The sequence below is a fragment of the Humulus lupulus genome, chromosome 1, assembly GCF_963169125.1.
Source record: "Humulus lupulus chromosome 1, drHumLupu1.1, whole genome shotgun sequence".
NCBI classification, from domain to species: Eukaryota; Viridiplantae; Streptophyta; class Magnoliopsida; order Rosales; family Cannabaceae; genus Humulus; species Humulus lupulus.
Genome location: NC_084793.1, coordinates 308,483,400 through 308,504,783, shown reverse-complemented (window position 1 = coordinate 308,504,783; position 21,384 = coordinate 308,483,400). Strand labels below are relative to the sequence as shown.

The following is a 21,384-nucleotide window of genomic DNA, read 5'->3' as shown; positions in this document are numbered from 1 at the left end:
ATAGGCAGATACTCTTGCCTTAACAATTCCAACCACTTGTCTGGCTTTCACTCTGAACCAATGCCAAAACGTAGTATTCACTAACCTTTACCTCTTACCATGTCCTATGTCGTGTTTCATTAACCAGACACCAGCAACTGCTACCACGACTAACTCATCAGGGATTACGCTTCCCTTAATACCTCCAGTATCCGCCTACTTAGCGCTCAATTCTTTAAGATGTCTGATAACTTTCAGGCTGCTATTCCACTTACAATCAATTGATAATTCCAGGTTCCCACTTTGTTCTTTTCGTTCTCTAAGTCCATTCCAAAATTTAAACTACTAAAGGGTCTCAATTCGATATCATCGATGCTCCGTCCTAAAGCCAGTTCACTCGACCCAACCAACATTAACTCAAACAACCGAGTTAAACTTTTCATGTCCAAATACCTTACTTAAGGTCTAATGTGGTCTATTCCCATGATACACTACCACATCACCTAAACTCTGTCACCCGCTCAACCCTCCCGGTACAACGTACCCTAGGAGGTAGAATGATGTCCATTCAGAATCCTCATTCAAAACCATATCCTACCTGGATCCTTCACTCGATCCTGGTATCCTACTGTACCACCATGACAGGGTCCTTCCCTGTTTCAACTCAAGTCAACACTTCGGATTCCATAGCTCAGTGACGCTCACCAGCTAACCCTTACCTATTAACATCATGCCAATCTCAGTCGTTGCTTTGACCACCCCAATACCATCTATGGCGCTATTCCCCGACTGACACGCGCCTTACCGCTAGGAGTTCCGCCTCCAATTAAATTTCCCCTCGTCCAATCGAGAACTCAAACACTGATCATCAGTCTGTTACTTTTCACCACAACTGGGCCTCAACGTTAACCTTCTTACTAATACCCAAAACTCAAGTACCTTATGCCATACACAACAGTCGACTTAACGTTCCAAGTGTATCAACCATGATCCATTCTGTCGCCTCCCGCAAGGTTCGATCCACCCTCGCGCCAACTGCGCCTGGGCGTGCACAATCCGTGATGCACTCCCACATTTCCATAACCCTACCATGGATCAGGTCCTTTATGAAATCACTCTTTACTTAACCAAATCACACGCATACTCCCGCATTAGCAGATACTAAACAATCACACCTTGTCTTCTGAATTTCTTTCTGATTTGATACCACTCAGTCCGTCTAACCTCGAGTTTACTGTTCCCCTCGTCTCTGATGTAGTTGTCTCCCGGAGATGCTCGTGCAGTAGATGACGCGCTTACCAGTCTTGTTATGCCTTCAATTCTTCGGACGTTCTTCATTAGCTTCTTTGCGACTTCAGATCAATTCTTCTCTTACCTGTCCTTCCTCCTTGTAGCTCTAATCTGAGTACTCCTAACAACGCTCAAACCAACAATCCGTAGAACCTTACCTGAGACTCTGCCTTCTGGGTACAAACGTCTTTCGCATAATCATTGCTCACCATTTCCGTCTGGGAGTAATCCACATGTACTGCTCGTGAGCTTGAAGGGACTTACCCATACCGTTCACGCATTCTCAGCCTAAAGAACTTACCTGTGCTGCTGTAGCTTGAACCATTCTAGAATCTTTGTTACCAACTCCTCACACCCAACCCGGTGCAGAATAGAAAATTTTCCGAAATGTCTCTATCCTTGGTTTCCAACTGGCAATAACCAGGTCGTAGATCAACTCTTGGAGACATCCTCCCCACTGGTACCCAACATTGTACTTTTCGTTCAAACCCGACGATGCCAACAATCCCCGCAGTATAACACACTGGCTACACCAGGCTCAGATTCCTTCAATTGCTTCGATAGACTTTCTGTCGTCCAAAACCGTCTTTTACAACATTCCCTATACCAATCCTATCCGTAGTCTGACCTTGAAGTATTCCCTAAATCTTCCTTTGCATACCCACATAATTTTCCCACTGATCAGCTCCGTCTCCTTTACGTACTCCAGATGATATCCTCAACAATCCATCTGCCAGAGTTCTAATTCCTTCTCAATAAGTATCACTGTCCTCAGCCTCTCGAATGGCACCATAGAGGCACCCTCTCTATGTCCATCACCCTCTCGGAGCATTCGCAACACCGAATCCTTCCAGTTCGCTACATGACCAAAGCATAAGCTCGTCAGATACATACTCACCCTTGAGGACTCAGCCTCGAACTTTGAATGTATCGCTGCACTCTGGTTCTCCGTTCCCTCACCATGGGAAATCCATCCCAACATCTCGAGTCATTCTACGTAGAAGTCATGCCCTCACCTGACCTCCTCTCAGGTGGCATCCTCTTCCTCATATGCATACCAATTAACCTCCTGGTTCCTGTCGCCATCTCGATAACTACCTTTTCAATCAGGCTTCTTTCAAATCTCAAATTAGGTGCCCAAGCACTGTCTGGGGTTCTTCTACCTCAACAATCGAGAATCCGACCTCGCTGCGTTCTATCAACAAAAGTACCGTCTTATCAGTCAGACTTTTCCCCTTTTTCTTGGCAATCCAAAAGCCACAACACTATCCGGGGTTTTTTCAACTTGATTATCACGAATCTATCTTTACTAATTCCATCAAAGGAAGCACCGCCCTTGCGGCTCTAGCACTCATGCTCTATACATCAACCATCAGTTCCTCAAACAATATGGCCCTCTCCGCCATCCCCATGCAGACAAAAACTCTTTCCTCAAAGCAGCCCAAATGCCTTAGGCTATTCCAGATCTCATGCCCTTAAATGGGTCGCCACCAATCCCAGATACATCCATCTATATAAATTTCCGAAATGAACTATCCAAATCACTAAACCCATTGATCTACGCTGTTGTTACCCCTAACAGTCCAAACCAGACTCACACATTTGCCCGTCTCCACGGTTCTAATCATGTCTTTAAAATCTCTTCTAACCATTCATCAATTAGGTTCTTTCCAACCCATTAAGCCAGTACCTCCGCCCGAGTACCAAATCCAGGCATCTCCCTGCCTCAATATTTAACACAACCCTCTAATCAGGATCTCTCATCCTCTTAACCAAGGGTGGAATTAACTCTGCTCATCTATTGATAAATTCCTTGTCAACTCGAACTCTCCTCAAAACCCGAGGTTAACACCCTTTAAGCCTTTCATTTAATACCCTTTTCTGTTCATACCTCACAGTAAACCGTCACCGGTAACCTTACTGTTAAAACATCTAAATCAGCCATCTCCCCAGAGAATCCGCTGTTCTTCTATCCCATCTCAACTAACAAACTCCACAGCTTACTCACACACTAGTGACCCCTTTGCTGCTACTTTCAGGGATAACTGGAGATCTCAACTCCGACTTATATCTAAAAACCCCTTTCAACACAATATCAGGTCCCCAAACCCTTCTAGGAACCAACAACTCGAGTTCATTCGTCAAAACCGACCAAACTCCTGAACTCAGAGGTTCATACCCTGAACCAACTCACATCTAAATCCAAATATCCACAGGTATAATGCACACACAAGCATATACTAGGTCAAGTCCACAATGATATACATTTAGCTTACCAAATTTCTATCACCACTAAGTGTATCCACACTCATCATGCTTCATACAAGCCAGTAAACAGATATAACATATGAATTTAATTCAGAAAACTAACCACATACGCTCAATATGCGAACCATTATGCCAATTTTCATCCACATGCATAATAATGTTATTTAGCACACATTGATCTCAACATGCAACAGTCAAGGGCCAGGCCCTATCAGTATCTCATGCATATGTCATCTCATTCCTCATGCTCCATATAAATAAGCAGGCAAACAGGGCATTCAACATATAATCAAACATGTCAATCATTCATACCAACCAACCCTGAGTCGAGCTTGTCACTGACAGCGAGCGTACATGTTCGGTCGATCTCCAGAACCAATAAACCTTGGCTCGCTCTGATACCAAGTTGTAACGCCCTACTTCCTTAGAGCCGTTACTAAGTGAGTTTTTAAGACAAAACATTGTGCAATGAACTCGCTAACCGAGGTTTTGAAACAAAAGTGTGACTAGTTAAAAGTTAAGGCTGTAATCTCTGAAAATGCGTCGTTTCATTAAAACTTCTATTATTAAACATTTGGGATCCCAAAATAAGGTTTGAAAACTAATTACATCTTGAAATAAGGTTACAGTTGTGAAATCATAAAATCATAGGTTATTACAGCCATTTTTGAATAAACCCCCAACCAAAGCAGTCGGGCAGGCCAAACATGTACGCGTCGCTTCACGCTCTCCGTACTCATGGTTGGTTGACTCAGTCATTGCCCTTACCTGCAACACAGAGCACCCGTGAGCCGAAGCCCAGCAAGAAAACTCATGCAGAACATAACATATGCAATGTATACAGTTTATCATAACAGATAGTCCACAAATAAACAAGTCAATCATTAGACTAAGCAAACACGGCCAAGCCGCCCCAGAGCCTTACCGAAGCCTGGGGTATCGGTTCTCACCACGAGGATAACTCATGTATCCCTTGGGTCCCACCCTGAATATAGCATAACACATGTATCCACCGGGCCCCGCCCTGACTATAGCATCCCATGTGCTAGGTGTTACTTTCGGCCCACGGCCGCCCCGGCTTACGCCGTACTCGGCCCACAGCCGCCCCGGCCTACGCCGTACTCGGCCCACGGCCGTTCATTTCATCATAATCACACATATAGTACATTCGAAATAACCATTCACACACATTATGATTCATTTAAGGTTAAACATTTGCACATAATACAATCTGGGGCCATGCCCTATTCTCGGGTGCTATAGTTTTCTTACCTGCATTCCGAGCCTCCTGATGCACTAAAGTCGCGAGCACGGTCCTCTAGCACGAGCCTCTCAAAGAACCTAGTCACAACACACAAGAAACATCCCTCATTACTAATCAACCCAAAACCACTTTCCGGGACCAATCCCGCACTCTCGGGACCCCTAAAACCTTATAACAACACCCCGAAGGCATCCCCCGAACCCCCGGAGCAAAGGCCTAAAATTGCCTAAAAATGATGCCCTGAAATTAGCCTTGTGCCGCGGCACCACATCCTTGTGCCGCGGCACCCATCAGTCAGAGGCTCCCTTGCCGCGGCACGAAAAACCTGTGTCGCGGCACGCCTTCGCAGACCCAGAATTCTGGGTTTTCTCCTGCGTTTTCTCCGAGCTAAAACCTTACCAAATCAACCCAAACTCACACCCAAGCCCCAAAACCAACTCAAGACTCCAAATAAACCATCCAACAACCCATAAACATCACCAAAACATCTAAACACCCAATCAAATCCCCAAAATCCACATCCTTGATTTCAATTTCAGAAAAAAATAAAAACTCAAGCATCAAACTTAACCCATGCTCAAATTCTTAACCCATAACATAATCAAGCCTTAAATGTGTATAAAATTCCTTACCTCATATGGAGAATCCATCCCTAAGCTTCCTTCATCTCCTAGGTCTCCAACTTCTCCTTCTCTTCTTCTTCTTCTTCTTCCTCATGCCCTAGCTTTTCCCTCTCTTTTTTCTCTTCTCTTCAAACACTATCAAGACCAAAATGGTTAAGCCCCAAACTGTGTACCCCATAAAACCAGCTGCCATTTATCTAATTCCCAACCAAATGACCACTTTGCCCCTCCTTGCCTATCCTTTCCCACCTAAACCTCAAGGGTACTTAAGTCTTTTCATTTCTATTTCATTTCTACCATTTTCTTTCTAAAACTTGTTACTCTCAGCAGTAACTAATGGTTACCCAGGTTACTAAATCTCCAATAACCATTACCCGCTAAATCTCAACTTAACCATAAAATTCCCGAGGTACCCCTAGGCTCCTCCCGAGCTGGGTATAGAAATCCCGTTGTGACTCTTGAGTTAACTAGCTCTCTAGAACCGTCTCGGCACGTGCATCACAATAATACAACCACACCCACGTGGTACAATTCACAGAATACAGTTATCACATATCAATACAGTTATGCCCAACATGGCCAAAATTACAATTATGCCCTTCTAACACGATCCGGGCCTACATGCATACTAGTAAACATAGCCATGCATCTCAGTTAAACAAATAGCCAAATAACATGCTTTAAATCATAATCATGCATTTAATTCATAAAATCACACATAAATCCCAACCTGCCCTCCTGGCACACTAATCAAGGCCCTTAAGCCTTATTAGCGAATTTGGGTCGTAACAAGTATAACCCGATAACTCACTGAATTACCAAAATACCCCTTGGCTTACCCCGAGCTGAGTATAAATCCTCTTTGTGACTAAACCGCTATCTTACTCAAAAGGACCGCCTCTTGCCGAATATCTCAAATATATCCACATAATAATGTGGTCTCAATCATATAACACAATATAATCATAATTATACCCCCATCGAGTCAAAATTACAAATATGTCCCCTTTAAATAAAAGCGGGCATATCATGCACATTTGATACACTTAACACATGTGTAATGCCCCGAATTTCCTAATAAGGGTTAGGAGTTTGATTAGGAGGCCGGGAGGGCCATAATTGATTTATTATGATATAAAATGAATATATGCCTGTTAATGTGAATTATATTATTATATGATGATAAGTGCATGCATATGGGTGTATTTATAATTATAAGGGCATATTTGTATGTTTGGGTGCATATTGTAATTTGTGAATGAGATTTCATTATTATGGAGATATATTCGAGTTATTCGGCATGAGACGATCTTATATTATGAGTTAGCGGTTTTGTCATAACGGGGTCAATTATTGGATAATAAAAATGTTTATTTGATGATAAATTGGGAGTATTTGAGGTAAGGAGGAAATTCTGGAAGTTTTGACTATAATGTCCTCAGGGGTGTTTCCTGTATCCCGAGCACTAGGTTTTATTTGAGGTTACTTAAGCTTGAAGTAGCTTGTCAGATAGAACGTACATTAGAAAATATTTCCTCTCTCCTTCGTTAGCTCATTTTACCATTCGAAGCCTTTTTGAAGAAATCTCGAGTTCTAGGAGTCGGAATCAAGTGAGGGTCGAGGCATAGCGATCCTAGGAAAGATTAGAAGCTTCTTAACCGAAGGTTTCAATGGAAAACAACCCAATCGAAGGTAATCTAAGTTTAAGTTTTGAGTTTTTAGAGTTTCTAAGCTTAGAATTGGATTTTGTGAATCGTTGAGTTTTTGGTTCGATTGAGCATTGGGTTTTGATGGTTTTGGACCATTGGGAAGCTTAGGAACTTTGATTTGATGATTTTTTAATGTTTAGGCATGATTTTGGAGGCTTTGAGAAGTTGAAAACCGAGTTTGGGGATGGCTCTGGGTTGGGGGCCGCGGCCCTGTTCTTGGGCGTCGCGACCCTAGCTCGAAGAAGCAGATGGTCGTGTTTTGTGCTTGCTGGGCAGCGCAGCCCTTGCTTCAGGTTTGGCTAGGGGCCGCGACCCAAGGTGCTAGGGCCGCAACCCTTGAGCAGGGTTGAGCCCGTTTGTGCGTTTTGGCCCCAGGAACTTGGTTTTAGGCCTCGGGATCGTTCCTACTACCCGGATTAGTGGGGATTGATGTCCCGGAGGATAGACATTGGTTTGGGAACCTATGTTGATCCCTTTTATTGATGATGTCCCGTATTTGGTTATGACTAGGTGACCGCTAAAGGACTAAAAGTTTATCGTTCTCAAGGGTCGTTCTTTTATTCATTCTAGCTCGAATCTGAGGTAAGAAAACTGCACCCTGTGTATGTATGACATGCACGGTTGTTCTTGATGCATGTTGGATTATTAAATGTGGCATGCATGATTATTGTTGAGGCATGTCAAGTGGTTAAATATGATGCATGTGATGCACGAGAAACATGTGATTAGGGTATGCTATGATTATTGAATATGAGAATGTTCAGAGCTTGAGCCTCTGTGTTTATGCATGGTCCTAATTGTGCTAGTAATTATTGAGTAAGCATGCTGAATGCCCTTTATTTGGATATTTGACATATGCTATATGTTTGGTGGCATTGCTTACTTGCATATGTACTGACTAGTCAGGGATACTGACCTAAGAGTCAGAAATGGCATAGCGTCATGAACGCCGAGCCAAATAAAGATTAGATCTAATCAATATCGGCGTTGAATGGCTCTAAGGCGTTAACGCTGGACCGACCCTAAGGTCGATGAACTTATAAGCACTTGGCTAGTCTAAGACTAGTTACTAGAGCCAGGGCCTATGGCCTAGGTGACTGCTTGTCACATGGCTAGGGAACGATGTGCCATGGTTATGACTCTATGGTCATGAGGAAGGTTATGTTGGTGACTAATCATCATGCACCTATCGTGTTTAAACTAGTGAAAGGCTCACTTATCTATAAAGCTCTGGTGACCCTATCATCACATGGCTGTTGGGAATAAACTCACCTTAGTGACTGTACCACTGTCATTCTTCTATATTGGGCTAAAAGCCCTAGATGATTATTATGGTCATTGGTTGATGTATTATACTCAACATTACGTTTCTATATTGAGCTAAAAGCCCTGAATAATTATTATGATCATTGGTTGATGTATTATACTCAACATTACGTTTCTATATTAGGCTAAAAGCCCTGGATGATTATTATGATCATTGGTTGATGTGTTATACTCAACGTTATGTGAACTCATTTGCTTGCTTGAATAGGGCTGTATTTGCTAGGCGTGTGCCTTATGATCTGATGACATGTTATAACTGTTCATGAGCATATTGAGCTTTCTTACTGGGCTTCGGCTCACGGGTGTTATGTGGTGCAGGTAAAGGCAAAAGAAAACTGGACCATCCTTGAGTTGAAGAGCTTAGGTGATGATGTGTACATATGCAGCTGCTCGACCACCACGGCCGAGGTTTGAAGAGGAACTAGGGTTAAACCCTGTTTTGCCGCCTAAATCGGCTGGTTGTAAATATTTTCTTGTAATAGACCTTTAAATTATATTTTTGAGATCCCAATGTATATAATAAACGTTCTAATGAAACGTTACATCTTAATCAAAAAATTTAATCTCTAAACCGCTAATCATACTTAGTTACACGATTTTGGCCAAATGACTTGATTAGCGAGTTTAGCACTGGTTACAAGGCACACTGTAATAGTCCCTGGAGTTTAGGGCGTTACAACATGCATCATTAGTCATATCATAATATAACTCATGCAATTCATATAATTACATAAATATTTGATTAAATCATATAATATTTCAATAATGCCCATATGGCCCCCTAATCAAGGCACTAAGCCTTATAGGAACTTTGGGACCATTCTAACTTTTCACACGTGAAAGACATACATAATGATAAAATAATATAATGTCATATATTTATATATATATAGGGGAATTCTCTTATAGGGGCTTCACTTTAAGCTCTACCAGTAGGGCTCTCAGTGTTTACAACCCGTGGACAGTTTTTGGCGCGATTTTTTTTATGACCGTATATATTGTAGCTATTTAGAGCATCCTGCAAATTTTCAGAAAATTCTGAATAGTTTACAGTACCGAAAACTAGGTTCAAACATGTTGTTGCACCCGTGACTAATTTTTTTTATGCGCGTGAAAAACAACATGTTTGAACCTAGTCTTCGGTATTGTAAACTATTCGAAATTTTCTAAAAATTTGCAGAATGCTCTAAATAGCTACAATATACACGGTCATAAAAAAAAGTCGCGCTGAAAACTATTCACGGGTCAAGAAACACTGAGAGTCCTACCGATAGGGCTTAAAAGGAAGCCCCTATAGAAGAATTGTCCTATATATATATGTTAAATGATTTAGACAGTAGAAATTGTGGATGCACAAGTACATATTGATATATATATATATGAGATGGCAAAGCATGACTTCATGTAATAACCAAGGTTATTATTTTCTTATAAGCTTCTTAATTATGACATTAGGTTACGTTTTAATAGTTTATAATAATGACTTGAGTGGTGGAATTTAAAAAGATTGCTTTGAGTTTAAATTATTTATGTTAAGGTATGATCTTATGACTTAGATATAATTATAATTATTATAGCTAGCAGTTTATGAGATTTTTAGTATAAGATTAAATTACAATATAGTTTGAAGTTTTTATTAAAGAATAATGTACACATGTTTAATGGTAGCTTAAGAAGTATACATGTGGCATCAAAATAAGTCATGAATTATTTGAATTTAGCTAGTATGCTGAAATTCCCTATAGAATTAATAGGTGGATTTTTCATGGATTAATTAAGTAATGTAGTTAAATTGAAGAACCATGTGGAGACTTACCTAGTCTTGGGCATGTAGCATAAAAATAGGATAGTTTATTTACTCATTTTGAACTTGCATGGATAAGTGTCACACTAGGCTTGAACTAAGTGAATATGTTAAGATAGGTTGAACCATTTTGAACATGCTAGGTGTAGGCGTGAGCATGAGTGTAGAGTAACTAGAGAGACTTTGACTAAATATTGTTAAAGATGAGTATGTGTGGCATTTAGAGAGTATTTTTAGCACTTTGAATAGGTAAACATGGTGGCTGGCCGAAACTACCTAGGGGAGGGAAAGCTTGAATTTTGAAAGTTTGTTAAATGAAGGTGGAGAGAATTAAGGAAAATGGTTGGGGTTGGAACCTATAAATAGAGTTATTCCCATCACCATTTTTCACACTCAACAAAGCTTTCAAGCCTTTCATTTTTGAAATCCATAGCTTCTAAAAGCTCTCATATTTTTGTCCCATAAACACACCATAGCCGAACCACTATAGCCTTTATAGTGCTCAGGAATTCAATTCTTCTTCTGTTTTTCTATTAAGCCTCAAACACCATTGTCACTATACAACCATATATCTGAAACACTAAAACTCTATCGAGAGAATATAAAGTTGAAATTTACTCATGTATTAAAGCTCTTGGTGTCGTTGTTGAGATATGCATTAGAGTTAAGGCTCAGGACTTCATCTTTGTTTCTAAGGTGAAGGTATGACTTTATGAGGTTTAGAATTCTTGGAAGTATATTTTTATTATAAGTCTCTCATCTAAATCTTTTATGTCATATATATTGGGTTTTGGGCGAGATTTATTAGCACAAATAATCTCTTTTCTTCTCTTTTTCCACACTTAAGGTAAGGAAAATTAGGTAGTTTAGTTTATGACCTATTAAGTGATTTATATGACTCTAACATTACAGGTACAAAAAGAGATAAGTATGGTTGGACCTAAGTTGTTCAAAAATGTATGATGAACCTAAGTTGATGTCCGATAGACGCGGTTGCCAAACTTGTATGACAGACCTAAGTTGATGTCTGAGGCTTAATTGCCACCCCTTTATATGCACTTATTTTTTTTCTTATACCTATTTTGTTATTACGACCTATGATTACGACCTATGTTATGACCTAAAATATATTATGATCTTGTATGATTAATATGCGTTGTTATGAACACTTGTATGCACTTATGGTATGTTTGTTATGTGGTTATATGGTTGTTTGTATGTATTTCCTTACCAGGCTTAAAAGCTCACTCCTTATGATGTTATTGTGCAAATAATTGAGGTTAGAATGGGCGGTGGCAAGTGAGACCTAATAGCTTAGTGATGTATTCGTAGGGACCATATAGTCGAGGAATGATCAATAGGGCTATGACTTTATTTACAAAGCATTTTATTTAAAATTTTCTTTTTATTCCAATGTTGCTCAGTTCAATTTGTTAAAAATCTTATTTTATTTTTGTAAAGATATGTGATTCATTTACTTATTATGATTTTTTTAAATAAAGAAGCAACATTTATGTTTACGATTCAACTCTGTGTTCTAAATAATATTATGAGAAATTAGGTCGTTACACTTAATTTCATGACTTATGCGTGTATAAATGATTTTTTTATTAATTTATATATAAAATAATAACTCAAAAAATTATAAATTTTGAAAGTGCCTACATTATTAATTTATCATATTTTGTATTTATATATTTATTTATATTTATATATGGGAGTGTATATATTTTAAAGAAATTTGGACATTAAATATTTTTATGGTATCTCCTTTAAAATATACATATATATTTTTTATGATATTTTATTCTAATTATTGGGACGAATTTTATATCAATATGATTGGTTGAAATTTATTATTATGTTGCATAGTATACTCTCTACAAAACTTAAAGCTTATTTTTCAGAGTAATTTTCTTGTTTTCTCCAAATTGTAATACACGCTATTCTTTTCAATGAAACTCCGTTTCAATTTTTTTTAAAGAAATAAAAAAAAAACAAAATTAAGTGTTAAAGTTAAAAAAATAAAAAGGGAATGATAAGATATATTTTTCAAAATATAAAACGAGAAAAGATATCTTGGGCTTTGGGCTTTGGGCTTTGGGCCTTGGGCGATACCGAATGGCGTGGTCTACGCAAAGTGTTTTTCAGACTCTCAGACCCAATACTGCAGCTGTACACGTTTAGAAAAAGACGGAAAATATTTTTTTTATTAATTAAATATTTAAATAAACTAAAAAAAAAAAAAAGGCATCCTCTCTATTTTTTTCTTTTTTTTCCCTCTGGCAACGACGCTCCGTACATCTTCTCGGCTCTTCCGGAACGAGAGCACTCTCTCAGGCCACATGCTCGCTTGAGCCTTGTCCATAGCTTCTGAGCCTGAAATAGCCGCCGCCGACTACAATTTTGGGACCATGGCGACCTCTATTACCTCCGTCGAATTGAATTTTCTCGTCTTTCGTTACCTCCAAGAATCAGGTATGTCATTTTCCCTCTCTTTCAGATTTCCGTAGTGATTTTATCCCGTTGAACCAGAAAAATGAATGATTTTGTATCTAGGAAGGGAGCTTTATTGTTAGATTAGGGTTTCTTCGCTTATGCAGTTGGCACCGAATTAGGGTTTAATTTAGACATGGAAGCTGAATTTGGGAAGAAAATTGTAAACTTTGTGTGTAAACTCTTCCCCACTTATCTTGCAGACGTTGTTTTCGCCTTGTAGCTCAGAAAATCTTCGATCTATACGAATTACAAAATAGAATGATAGTGTTCCCTCTGGAAAACTAATGGTTCCCCTAGATTTCCGTTCAATATTTGTTTGAATTGATTCTGTTTTCATTAAGTGGAGAAAAGAAAGGTCTTTTTTTTCCGAAGAAGAGAATATTAGAGAACATAATTGGTGAAGTATTTGAAAGCTGATAAGCTACACTGTAGACTGTAGTGAAATGGCCAGATGGTATTGGCATTGGTGAGTGGAATGATTTATCTTTTTTCCGTTTGGCCCATTAATTCGGTTAAAAACCTTTCCAAAGCAAGACACAACAACATTCTTATTGTGTATGGGTACAACACGGTCTTCATTTTTGAAGAAGGCGAATTTATTTGGAAAATAGGTGCACTGGAAGATGTCCTTATCTTTGTCATCCTGATTTTTTGTAGGCTTCACACATTCAGCTTTTGCATTAGGATATGAGGCGGGCATCAATAAAAGCCCCATTGATGGGAATTTGGTTCCACCTGGTGCGCTGATAACATTTGTACAGAAAGGACTTCAATTCTTGGAGATGGAAGCAAACATGAGTAATGTTAGCATGACTAGTTCCTTGTTGTGTTCATTCATGTGTTTGCATACAAACATACATGTGTTTTTTTTTTTTTTCATTTAGAATCGGCATGCATGACTTTGCTTTATGTTAATTAATGTTTGTTTCAAGCTTGCCAGAGTGACACAGATTTAGATGAAGATTTCTCATTCTTACAACCCCTAGATCTCATTACAAAAGATGTATATCAATTGCGGCAAATGGTAAAAGAAAAAAAGAGAAATTTGCAGAAGGATAGAGATAAGGATAAAGAGAATGGCAAGGAACATGAAGGAGAACACACACGAGTTAGAGAGAAGGAAAAGCATGAAAGGGAGAAAGAACGAGAAAAGGACAAAGAGCAAACAGTAAAGGATAAGCAGCCAGAAAAGCAGCCAGAAAAACAGCCAGAAAAACAGCCTGATGAACGTAATGAAAGAGATATGGATACTGATCAAGAAGATAGAGAAAATGTCAAGCATGAGGGAAATGGAGTTTCTGGAGTTAATCATGAAGGTAATTTGCAATATATTTAATCCTTTATATTAACTGCAACATTAAGGCTATCTGAAACGATTGCCACTTCTATCTTGAATGAATGCCACTTCTATCAAATATTACTTCTCAATGGTAGGATCAATCAATTGATTTATGGTCGGCTGGCAATATGTGTCAAGTTACATGGCAGTGATGTCACTGATTCCTCCAATTGTTCAATGTGTTTGATAGGGGTAGAGCCAATGGATATCTCAACGGATTTAACTTCTCACGCATTTCAAATACCTAGTTCTGATGTGACAATTTTGGAAGGACATACTTCTGAGGTTTGATAATGTCTAAGATCCACATCCATTTTCTCACTATCTTTCTGCTTTCTTAGTTATTGTTTATTTCTCCATTTGAACGCCTCTTTTCGTTTCTTTATTAGGTGTGTGCGTGTGCATGGAGCCCTACTGGTTCTCTTCTTGCATCAGGGTATGCTTCTATTCTTGTGTATTCATTTCTTTTTGCTTTATTAGGCATATATTTAACGTTTTCACTTTTCTAGAAATGTTCACCCTCTATGCATTTGTTTTCTTCTGTATAACTTGAGATGAGCGGGATTTCATGTTTTGTGGACTTTAAATGTTATTCTAGTTACACTTTTCTTTATTAGTACTGAAGGATATGATTTTTAGATCTGGAGATTCAACAGCTCGTATTTGGAACCTATCAGATAAAAGCAGTGTATCTGGCATGAATGGTTATTCATCTGTTCTGGTGCTGAAGCATGTTAAGGGTAAAACTAATGAGAAAAGTAAAGATGTCACAACGCTTGATTGGAATGTGAGTTCTGCTATTACTCTTGTTTTTTTTTAGTGTATTAATTATGTAGTGCCCATTGTATGAGTTGACTTCTTGTTTGGGAGGTTAAGTTTATCTTAACAGTAAACAAATCTTACTGAGCACCCAAGCAGTCAGTGGGGCCAGAGGGGAAGTTTTCATTGCCAATAGGAATATTTTCTCAACCAATGTAGTTCTCCTTCCCACAGGGCCCCAGCAATAAAAAAGAATATAAATAATCTTAAATTCTATTATGTATTTTTTCTGCATCCTTATTATTCCCTTCTAATACTGTATATGTAGGGGGAGGGAACCTTGCTCGCAACAGGTTCATATGATGGGCAGGCTAGAGTTTGGAATGTAAACGGTATGTAAATTTTATTATCATTATGTTCTTATTTCTGTGTAGAGAAACACTGAAAGCTCAAAGTGAATATATATTAAAAAATATGAATCCAAACATTCCAATGATGAAATTTCATTGCAAAACTGATTTGATCCAGAACCACATTTCGATTAAGTTTTTATTTAATATACTTGAACTTTATCAAAGATAAATCAGTTCTTTAGAGTTCCAACTTCTCTGCTCTCTTTTTCTGGTGGCAGTACAATTCTTATGTTGTCCATTGAGTTATTTCTTTGTTGAAAAGAATTGTACTTTTAGCTCTAGTGTTTCAACTTTAATTCTGTTATTTCATTTCTAGGTGAACTGAGGAGTACATTGAGCAAACATAAAGGACCCATATTTTCTCTCAAGTGGAACAAAAAAGGTGATTATCTTCTCACCGGAAGCTGTGATAAAACTGCAATAGTGTGGGATGTGAAATCAGAGGAATGTAAACAACAATTTGATTTTCATGGAGGTAACGCATCTATACTTTAGCAATTTGTAGTTTTCAGTCCTGTCATCTAATCAGTTCTTGCTTGAAGGATTTGAACATTCATATTTTTGCTATATAGGTCCAACACTTGACGTAGACTGGCGAAACAATAATTCATTTGCAACAAGCTCCACAGACACCATGATACATGTATTCAGGATTGGAGAACCTCGCCCTATCAAAACTTTTGCTGGACATCAGGTTTTATTATTGTGATATTTTTCTCCCCTGTTGTTGTATGATAAATATAGAATATGCTAAACATAAGATTTATTTGTATATCAGTAAATACTATAATTTCTAGGGTTCTTTTCAACATCTTCTTCCTTGGCACCTGAATATTTTACTCATCATGTCTGATTGCCAATATAGTCCATGCCACTTGCTTTTATTGCTAACAACCAAAATATTGTGCTTCTGCAGGGTGAAGTTAACTGTGTAAAATGGGATCCAACTGGTTCATTGTTGGCTTCATGCTCCGACGATATATCTGCAAAGGTAATTTCAGTTGGGTAATTGGATTGTGGTTTTTTATTTGCTTATGTATAGCAGGGTATTTATGTTTTGTGTTAATTATTTGCTTCTTGGCATTGGGAAATTAATGTTTTATTTTACTGAATTTTTATGTGAATTATTTTGCAGATCTGGAGTATGAAGAACGATAAGTATGTTCATGATTTAAGGCAGCATTCTAAGGTAATGTTTAGAGCTGTACAACTATAATGATTTTTTAGCGTGTGCAACTATATCCATTTTTTTAGAGGTTGCTTATAACAACAAATAACTCTCTTGCAGGAGATATACACGATTAGATGGAGTCCTACTGGCCCTGGGACAAGCAATCCTAACCTGCAGTTGGTGTTGGCAAGGTAAAAACATGCTGCTTCCCCCGGAGTAAAGTCGAATGTTGAGTTGAAATAGCTAGTTACTATGCTCTCTCTGCTCACTTTTTGTTTTGTACAATAGATCTTTAATTTCATGTTTGTTGTTTACAGTGCGTCATTTGACTCTACTGTGAAGCTGTGGGATGTAGAACAGGGGAAACTTCTCTACAGTTTGAATGGACACAGGTACATACTTAAAACCAATTAGGCCCTCAAAGTCGAACTTAGCCAAAAACATAATAGTCAGTTTTCTATATGTTTCAAATTAAATATTCTTTGGAAGTATAAATGTGCTACTTTTTCTTCTGATTAAAATCTTTTTGGTTCAATCACCAGGGAGCCTGTATATTCTGTTGCCTTTAGCCCAAACGGTGAATATTTGGCGAGTGGATCTCTTGATAGATCCATGCATATCTGGTCGCTGAAGGACGGCAAGATCGTGAAAACATACACTGGTTATGGAGGCATATTTGAAGTTTGTTGGAACAAGGAAGGTGACAAAATTGCCTCCTGCTTCGCGAACAATAGAGTTTGTGTTTTAGATTTTAGGATGTAATGTGAGCGGTTCCTCTTCTCTTTTATTGATAATTATTAGTAGTGGTAGGTCTCCAATATCTTGCAGTTAGTTTGGTTTGGTCATTGGAGTGTTGTGGGAAAAAAGATGTGTTCAATGTTGGTAGCTTGCATTAACCTTAGATGGGGCAGTTTCTCACTGACTTTTTAAAGCAGTTATCACACAATTGTGAAAAAGCTAATCTCTGTAGGAATGTACTAATGACAAGATTGTATAGAATTGTTTAGAGTCTTTAGACAGGCGTATTATTTATTCTAATTGCAATTTATCGCTTGCCCTTTTGATGATTCGTGACTTACATAATATATAACAGTGCATATTTATAAAATTTCAATAGTATTTCCAGTGTTGCATCTAATGATTTTTTTACATTAGCATACACAGAATAAGTATATAACAAGATTACCAGTAATCTCCACAAGAACAAGAACCGTCGACAAAATGGTGAAACCGGTTTCTGTCCCTCATTATGATCTTTCTTCCTGTGATCTTCGAAATCAGCTTTGTAACAGCATGACAATCCGAACAAACTCGAAGGTTCTTTACAATGGTTATTGCTGTTCCTGGCTTTGTACTGATCAGCCCAAAAGCCATGGCAAGCTTCTCACTGTGAACTTGGAGAGATTGCTCCTTTTGCCTCTCACCCAAGTCGTGTAATACTATATCTGTCTGTGGGGTGTAACCCCGAGCCTTAAGCCAACCATTTATCTCCTCCAACATCTTGTATATTTCTTTGCTTTTGGGGTGTTTCTTATCCCCTGCAAGGAATTCATGTACTTTATTATTCACTTCAATTGAGCTACAACCAGGTTCCTTCTGAATCCCACTCTCTTTCATTAAACCCCTCACTCTTGCCACCCCTTCCCAATTTCCAGCTGCAGCATATATGTTCGAAAGAAGAATATATGTCCCTGAGTTTGCAAGATCATGTCTTAGAAGAGACTCTGCAATTTCCTCTCCTAAAGCAGCATTGCCATGGAGTTTGCAGGCCCCGAGTAAAGTCCCCCACAAGACAGGATCGGGGTCGATTTTCATGTTCTTGATGAGTTCATAAGCTTCCTCTAGATGCCCTGCCCGACTGAGAAGATTTACCATGCAGCCATAGTGCTCGATCTTCGGTTTAATCCCATACTCAACTTTCATTGAGCTGAAAAACTCCCTGCCATTGTTGACCAAACCAGCATGAGCGCAGGCACTCAAGACGCCAATGAAGGTTATGTCGCTAGGGTTGTATCCGATTTTACGCATTTCATTGAACAATTCCAATGCATCTTGGCTAAATCCATGCATTGCATACCCAATAATCATTGAATTCCAAGCCACAACATCCTTGTCTTGGATGCTATCGAAAACCAGACGAGCATTCTCCACACTACCGCATTTGCAATACATATCAATCAAAGCAGTACCCACATGAACATTTATTCGAATCCCATTACTCTCCATGTAAGTATGAAGCCACTTACCAGACTCCGGAGCTCCAAGCTGACCACAAGCAGATAGCAAAGAAAGCACAGTGACTTCATTAGGCTTTATTCTCTCTCTCAACATCTTCCTGAATAGCAACAAAGCCTGGTTGGGCATCCCATGCTGAGTATACCCATCAATCATCACATTCCAACACACCACATCTCTCTCACGCATTTCATCGAACAACATCCGAGCTTCATCAAGCTTCCCGTGCTTCGCATAGCAAGTCATCATCGCAGTCAAAGAAACCAAACTCCTCTTAGGCATTGTCACAAACAGCTGTTGTGCAGACCAAACATCGCCAGCTCTCGCATAAATATCAACGAGTCCCGTCCTAACATACAAATCAAAATCGAACCCGAATTTGATCGCTTGACCATGGAGCGATTTTCCAGGCCCAAGTGGGCAATCTTTCAAAAGCGCCGAGAACGTAAAGCAATTCGGTTCGACGCCTTCGGTCAACATTTGGGTATAGTACAAGAGTGCATGGTCGTTCAAGCCGGATTGGGCGTGGCCGTGAATAATATTAGTCCAAAAGAAAACATTGGGCGTTTGGGTTCGGCGGAAAAGAGCGACGGAGTAGTCGAGACGGCCGAGAGCTGCATAGGAGCGCTGGAGCTTGAAGTTAACAATGGAGTGGTCGTGGAAGCCATGGCGGAAGAGAGCTGCGTGGGTCTGGAGAAGGCGAGTGATTGACTTGGAATTGTCAATTAGGAAGATGAATTTGTCGACTGAAGGAATAGATATAGTGGTGGTGGTGGAAGGAGACGGCGGCGTCAATGGCGTCGTCGTCGATATCATCCTCTTTACAGTTTAAGAGAGAGAAACTTATGGGATTAGTAATAGAGAGAGACCAAAACAATGTGTGCCGGAGTACATAGGCAACGGCGGCGAGAGGTTTCGACGTTCCTACTTGAACTATATATATATATATATATATATATATAGCTGGAGTGGATGTTCATTCCACACCACACATCTTTGCTTGCGAAGAAACGACATGTCGTTTACAGTGTGAATCCCAAAAACAATAACGAAACCATTAAAGATGTTCAAGAAATTAACAAGAAGAAAGATAACTAAAACAAAAGAAAACCGTTTTTTTTTTATCATCTTTTTCATGATTTAAGTTTCAGAGATTCAACAATCTTCAACTTCTCCAAATCGAAATCACAAGAACAAACCTTTTTATTTTAGCTTCACAGATAAATATATGTGTGTGTGTGTATATATACACGAAACTAACAAGAAAAAGAGAATTAGTACATAAGAAAAGCCTTTTATTCAAGTTTCAGAGGTGATCCGAAGAGCCTTGGTCTTGAACCTGTAACGTGGAGCCCTAGGAATGACCTGACTAGGGCCAAAGTGAAACTGACCAGGACTATCAGTCAAAGGGACGCCATCATCGTAGATGTAACCCACGAGCCTGCCACAATTGGAGCACTTGATCTTCGTCCTCTTCCTCTGAATCCCCCAATAATCTAGGGTTTCGAAGAAAGGTCGTATCTTGTCCTCTTTTTCGAATTTGAACTTGGTGGCGTCCACAGTTGCGAACGATAGTGTGCCCTTGTTCCCGGCCTCGAAGTAGACGTCAGGCGGGTACAGATGGCCGGTCCTTAGGTTGAGATCGGTTCCGCATTCCAGGCAGTTATAGATCGAAGCCATTGATGTGTTTGTTACTGAGAAGATAAAAATGGTTTCTTGGTTTTTAAGACTCACAGGGAAGAAGAGAAGAGAAGACTCTTCCGGTTCCAAAGTCCAAAGCGCGTTTGGGGAAACTTCTTGTCGTTTTAGTCTCTCTCCTATAGTTATTTTTTTTGTTTCTTTTTTTTGACATTGGGGGAGAGAAAGAGGTATGGTTGTTCATTAGTCCTTGAGCTCCACTTATAACATATTTTAATCCATTTAATGTAAAAATTAGTTGCAAAAATCCAACTCTAACTCATCCAGTTAAGAAAAAAATAGTTTAACTCGTTCAATATTTTATACGGCTTGGTTGGGTTAACCCGCCCAAACCAATCTTAACTTTAAAAAAAAAAAATATTCAAATAATTAGATTCAACAAACTAAAAAAAATTAAACAATATTTAATATTACATATAATTTATGTAACAATATATGTAATATATGTATGTATAAATGAAAAAAAAACTCTTAATTGGTTTATTTGGGTTATTTGGGCGTGTTGGTGTAATTTCCAAACCACCTAATATAATAATTGTGCGGTTTGAATTTTTGTCGGGTTATTCGGATTGTATTTTTTGTCAGCTTTTTCGGTTTGGTTTGGGCGGTTTGCAAAATCTTTTACACAATCCTAGGGAAAGGACTGGAGCTGGGATCTCCTCTTTGTGAGGAGAGGTGTAGTATCATAAGGTTATGACTATTTTTTTTTCCTTTTTTTGAATATACAAATTCAATCACGCAAAATTTACCATTTTTTATTATTATTTTATTGATTATAAGTTATTAGTTAGCTAAAAAAAATTGCAACTTTCAGCGAACGCTAGTTTCTCTTTACCTTTCTTCTCCCAAGTTAGGACTGAAGTTATGCTTCCCTTCCTCTTGGATGAAGTTATGCCTAGCCTACGGGTTGGACATGCTCCGGCTGAGTGGAATCTTGAGTACTTCTCTCTTCTCTAGCGTGTTTTGATGGTAGGATTTCCAGGTTGTGGGGAGGTCATATCTTGGTA

The 21,384-nt window shown here is 38.9% G+C and overlaps 3 protein-coding genes across 5 annotated transcripts; 1 reads left to right on the top strand and 2 right to left on the bottom strand.

Moving 5' to 3' along the window:
• The first annotated feature begins 12,511 nt into the window (after positions 1 to 12,511).
• LOC133812787 (WD40 repeat-containing protein HOS15) lies at positions 12,512 to 17,459 on the top strand. Of its 3 annotated transcripts, none has more exons than XM_062246608.1 (14): positions 12,512 to 12,741; positions 13,420 to 13,560; positions 13,695 to 14,078; positions 14,292 to 14,386; positions 14,491 to 14,537; positions 14,741 to 14,888; positions 15,189 to 15,252; positions 15,590 to 15,748; positions 15,846 to 15,967; positions 16,190 to 16,264; positions 16,409 to 16,462; positions 16,562 to 16,635; positions 16,762 to 16,836; positions 16,987 to 17,459. In XM_062246608.1, the coding sequence occupies exons 1-14, from the start codon at positions 12,678 to 12,680 to the stop codon at positions 17,204 to 17,206; spliced, it is 1,722 nt and encodes a 573-aa protein (XP_062102592.1). In that variant the 5' UTR covers positions 12,512 to 12,677; the 3' UTR covers positions 17,207 to 17,459. The 3 variants fall into 3 exon arrangements, with proteins under 3 accessions (XP_062102592.1, XP_062102593.1, XP_062102594.1); XM_062246609.1 differs by having other exon boundaries at positions 13,420 to 13,565; positions 13,703 to 14,078; XM_062246610.1 differs by lacking the exon at positions 12,512 to 12,741 and having other exon boundaries at positions 13,420 to 13,565.
• A 65-nt stretch (positions 17,460 to 17,524) lies between these two features.
• LOC133812786 (pentatricopeptide repeat-containing protein ELI1, chloroplastic) lies at positions 17,525 to 19,632 on the bottom strand. Its single transcript, XM_062246607.1, has one exon. The coding sequence runs from the start codon at positions 19,493 to 19,495 to the stop codon at positions 17,627 to 17,629; it is 1,869 nt and encodes a 622-aa protein (XP_062102591.1). The 5' UTR covers positions 19,496 to 19,632; the 3' UTR covers positions 17,525 to 17,626.
• A 138-nt stretch (positions 19,633 to 19,770) lies between these two features.
• Positions 19,771 to 20,530, bottom strand: LOC133812792 (uncharacterized). Its single transcript, XM_062246614.1, has one exon. It carries the CDS (start codon positions 20,357 to 20,359, stop codon positions 19,979 to 19,981), a length of 381 nt encoding a protein of 126 aa, XP_062102598.1. The 5' UTR covers positions 20,360 to 20,530; the 3' UTR covers positions 19,771 to 19,978.
• Positions 20,531 to 21,384: the final 854 nt, after the last annotated feature.

What these genes read in the sequence shown, in the direction of transcription:
- LOC133812792 (XM_062246614.1), bottom strand. Translation starts at nt 20,359, where the DNA reads ATGGCTTCGATCTATAACTGCCTGGAATGCGGAACCGATCTCAACCTA.
- LOC133812786 (XM_062246607.1), bottom strand. Translation starts at nt 19,495, where the DNA reads ATGATATCGACGACGACGCCATTGACGCCGCCGTCTCCTTCCACCACC.
- LOC133812787 (XM_062246608.1), top strand. Translation starts at nt 12,678, where the DNA reads ATGGCGACCTCTATTACCTCCGTCGAATTGAATTTTCTCGTCTTTCGT. An exon ending in TCGTTACCTCCAAGAATCAG is followed by an intron (nt 12,742 to 13,419) that starts GTATGTCATTTT and finishes GATTTTTTGTAG; the next exon opens with GCTTCACACATTCAGCTTTT. An exon ending in ATTTAAGGCAGCATTCTAAG is followed by an intron (nt 16,463 to 16,561) that starts GTAATGTTTAGA and finishes ACTCTCTTGCAG; the next exon opens with GAGATATACACGATTAGATG.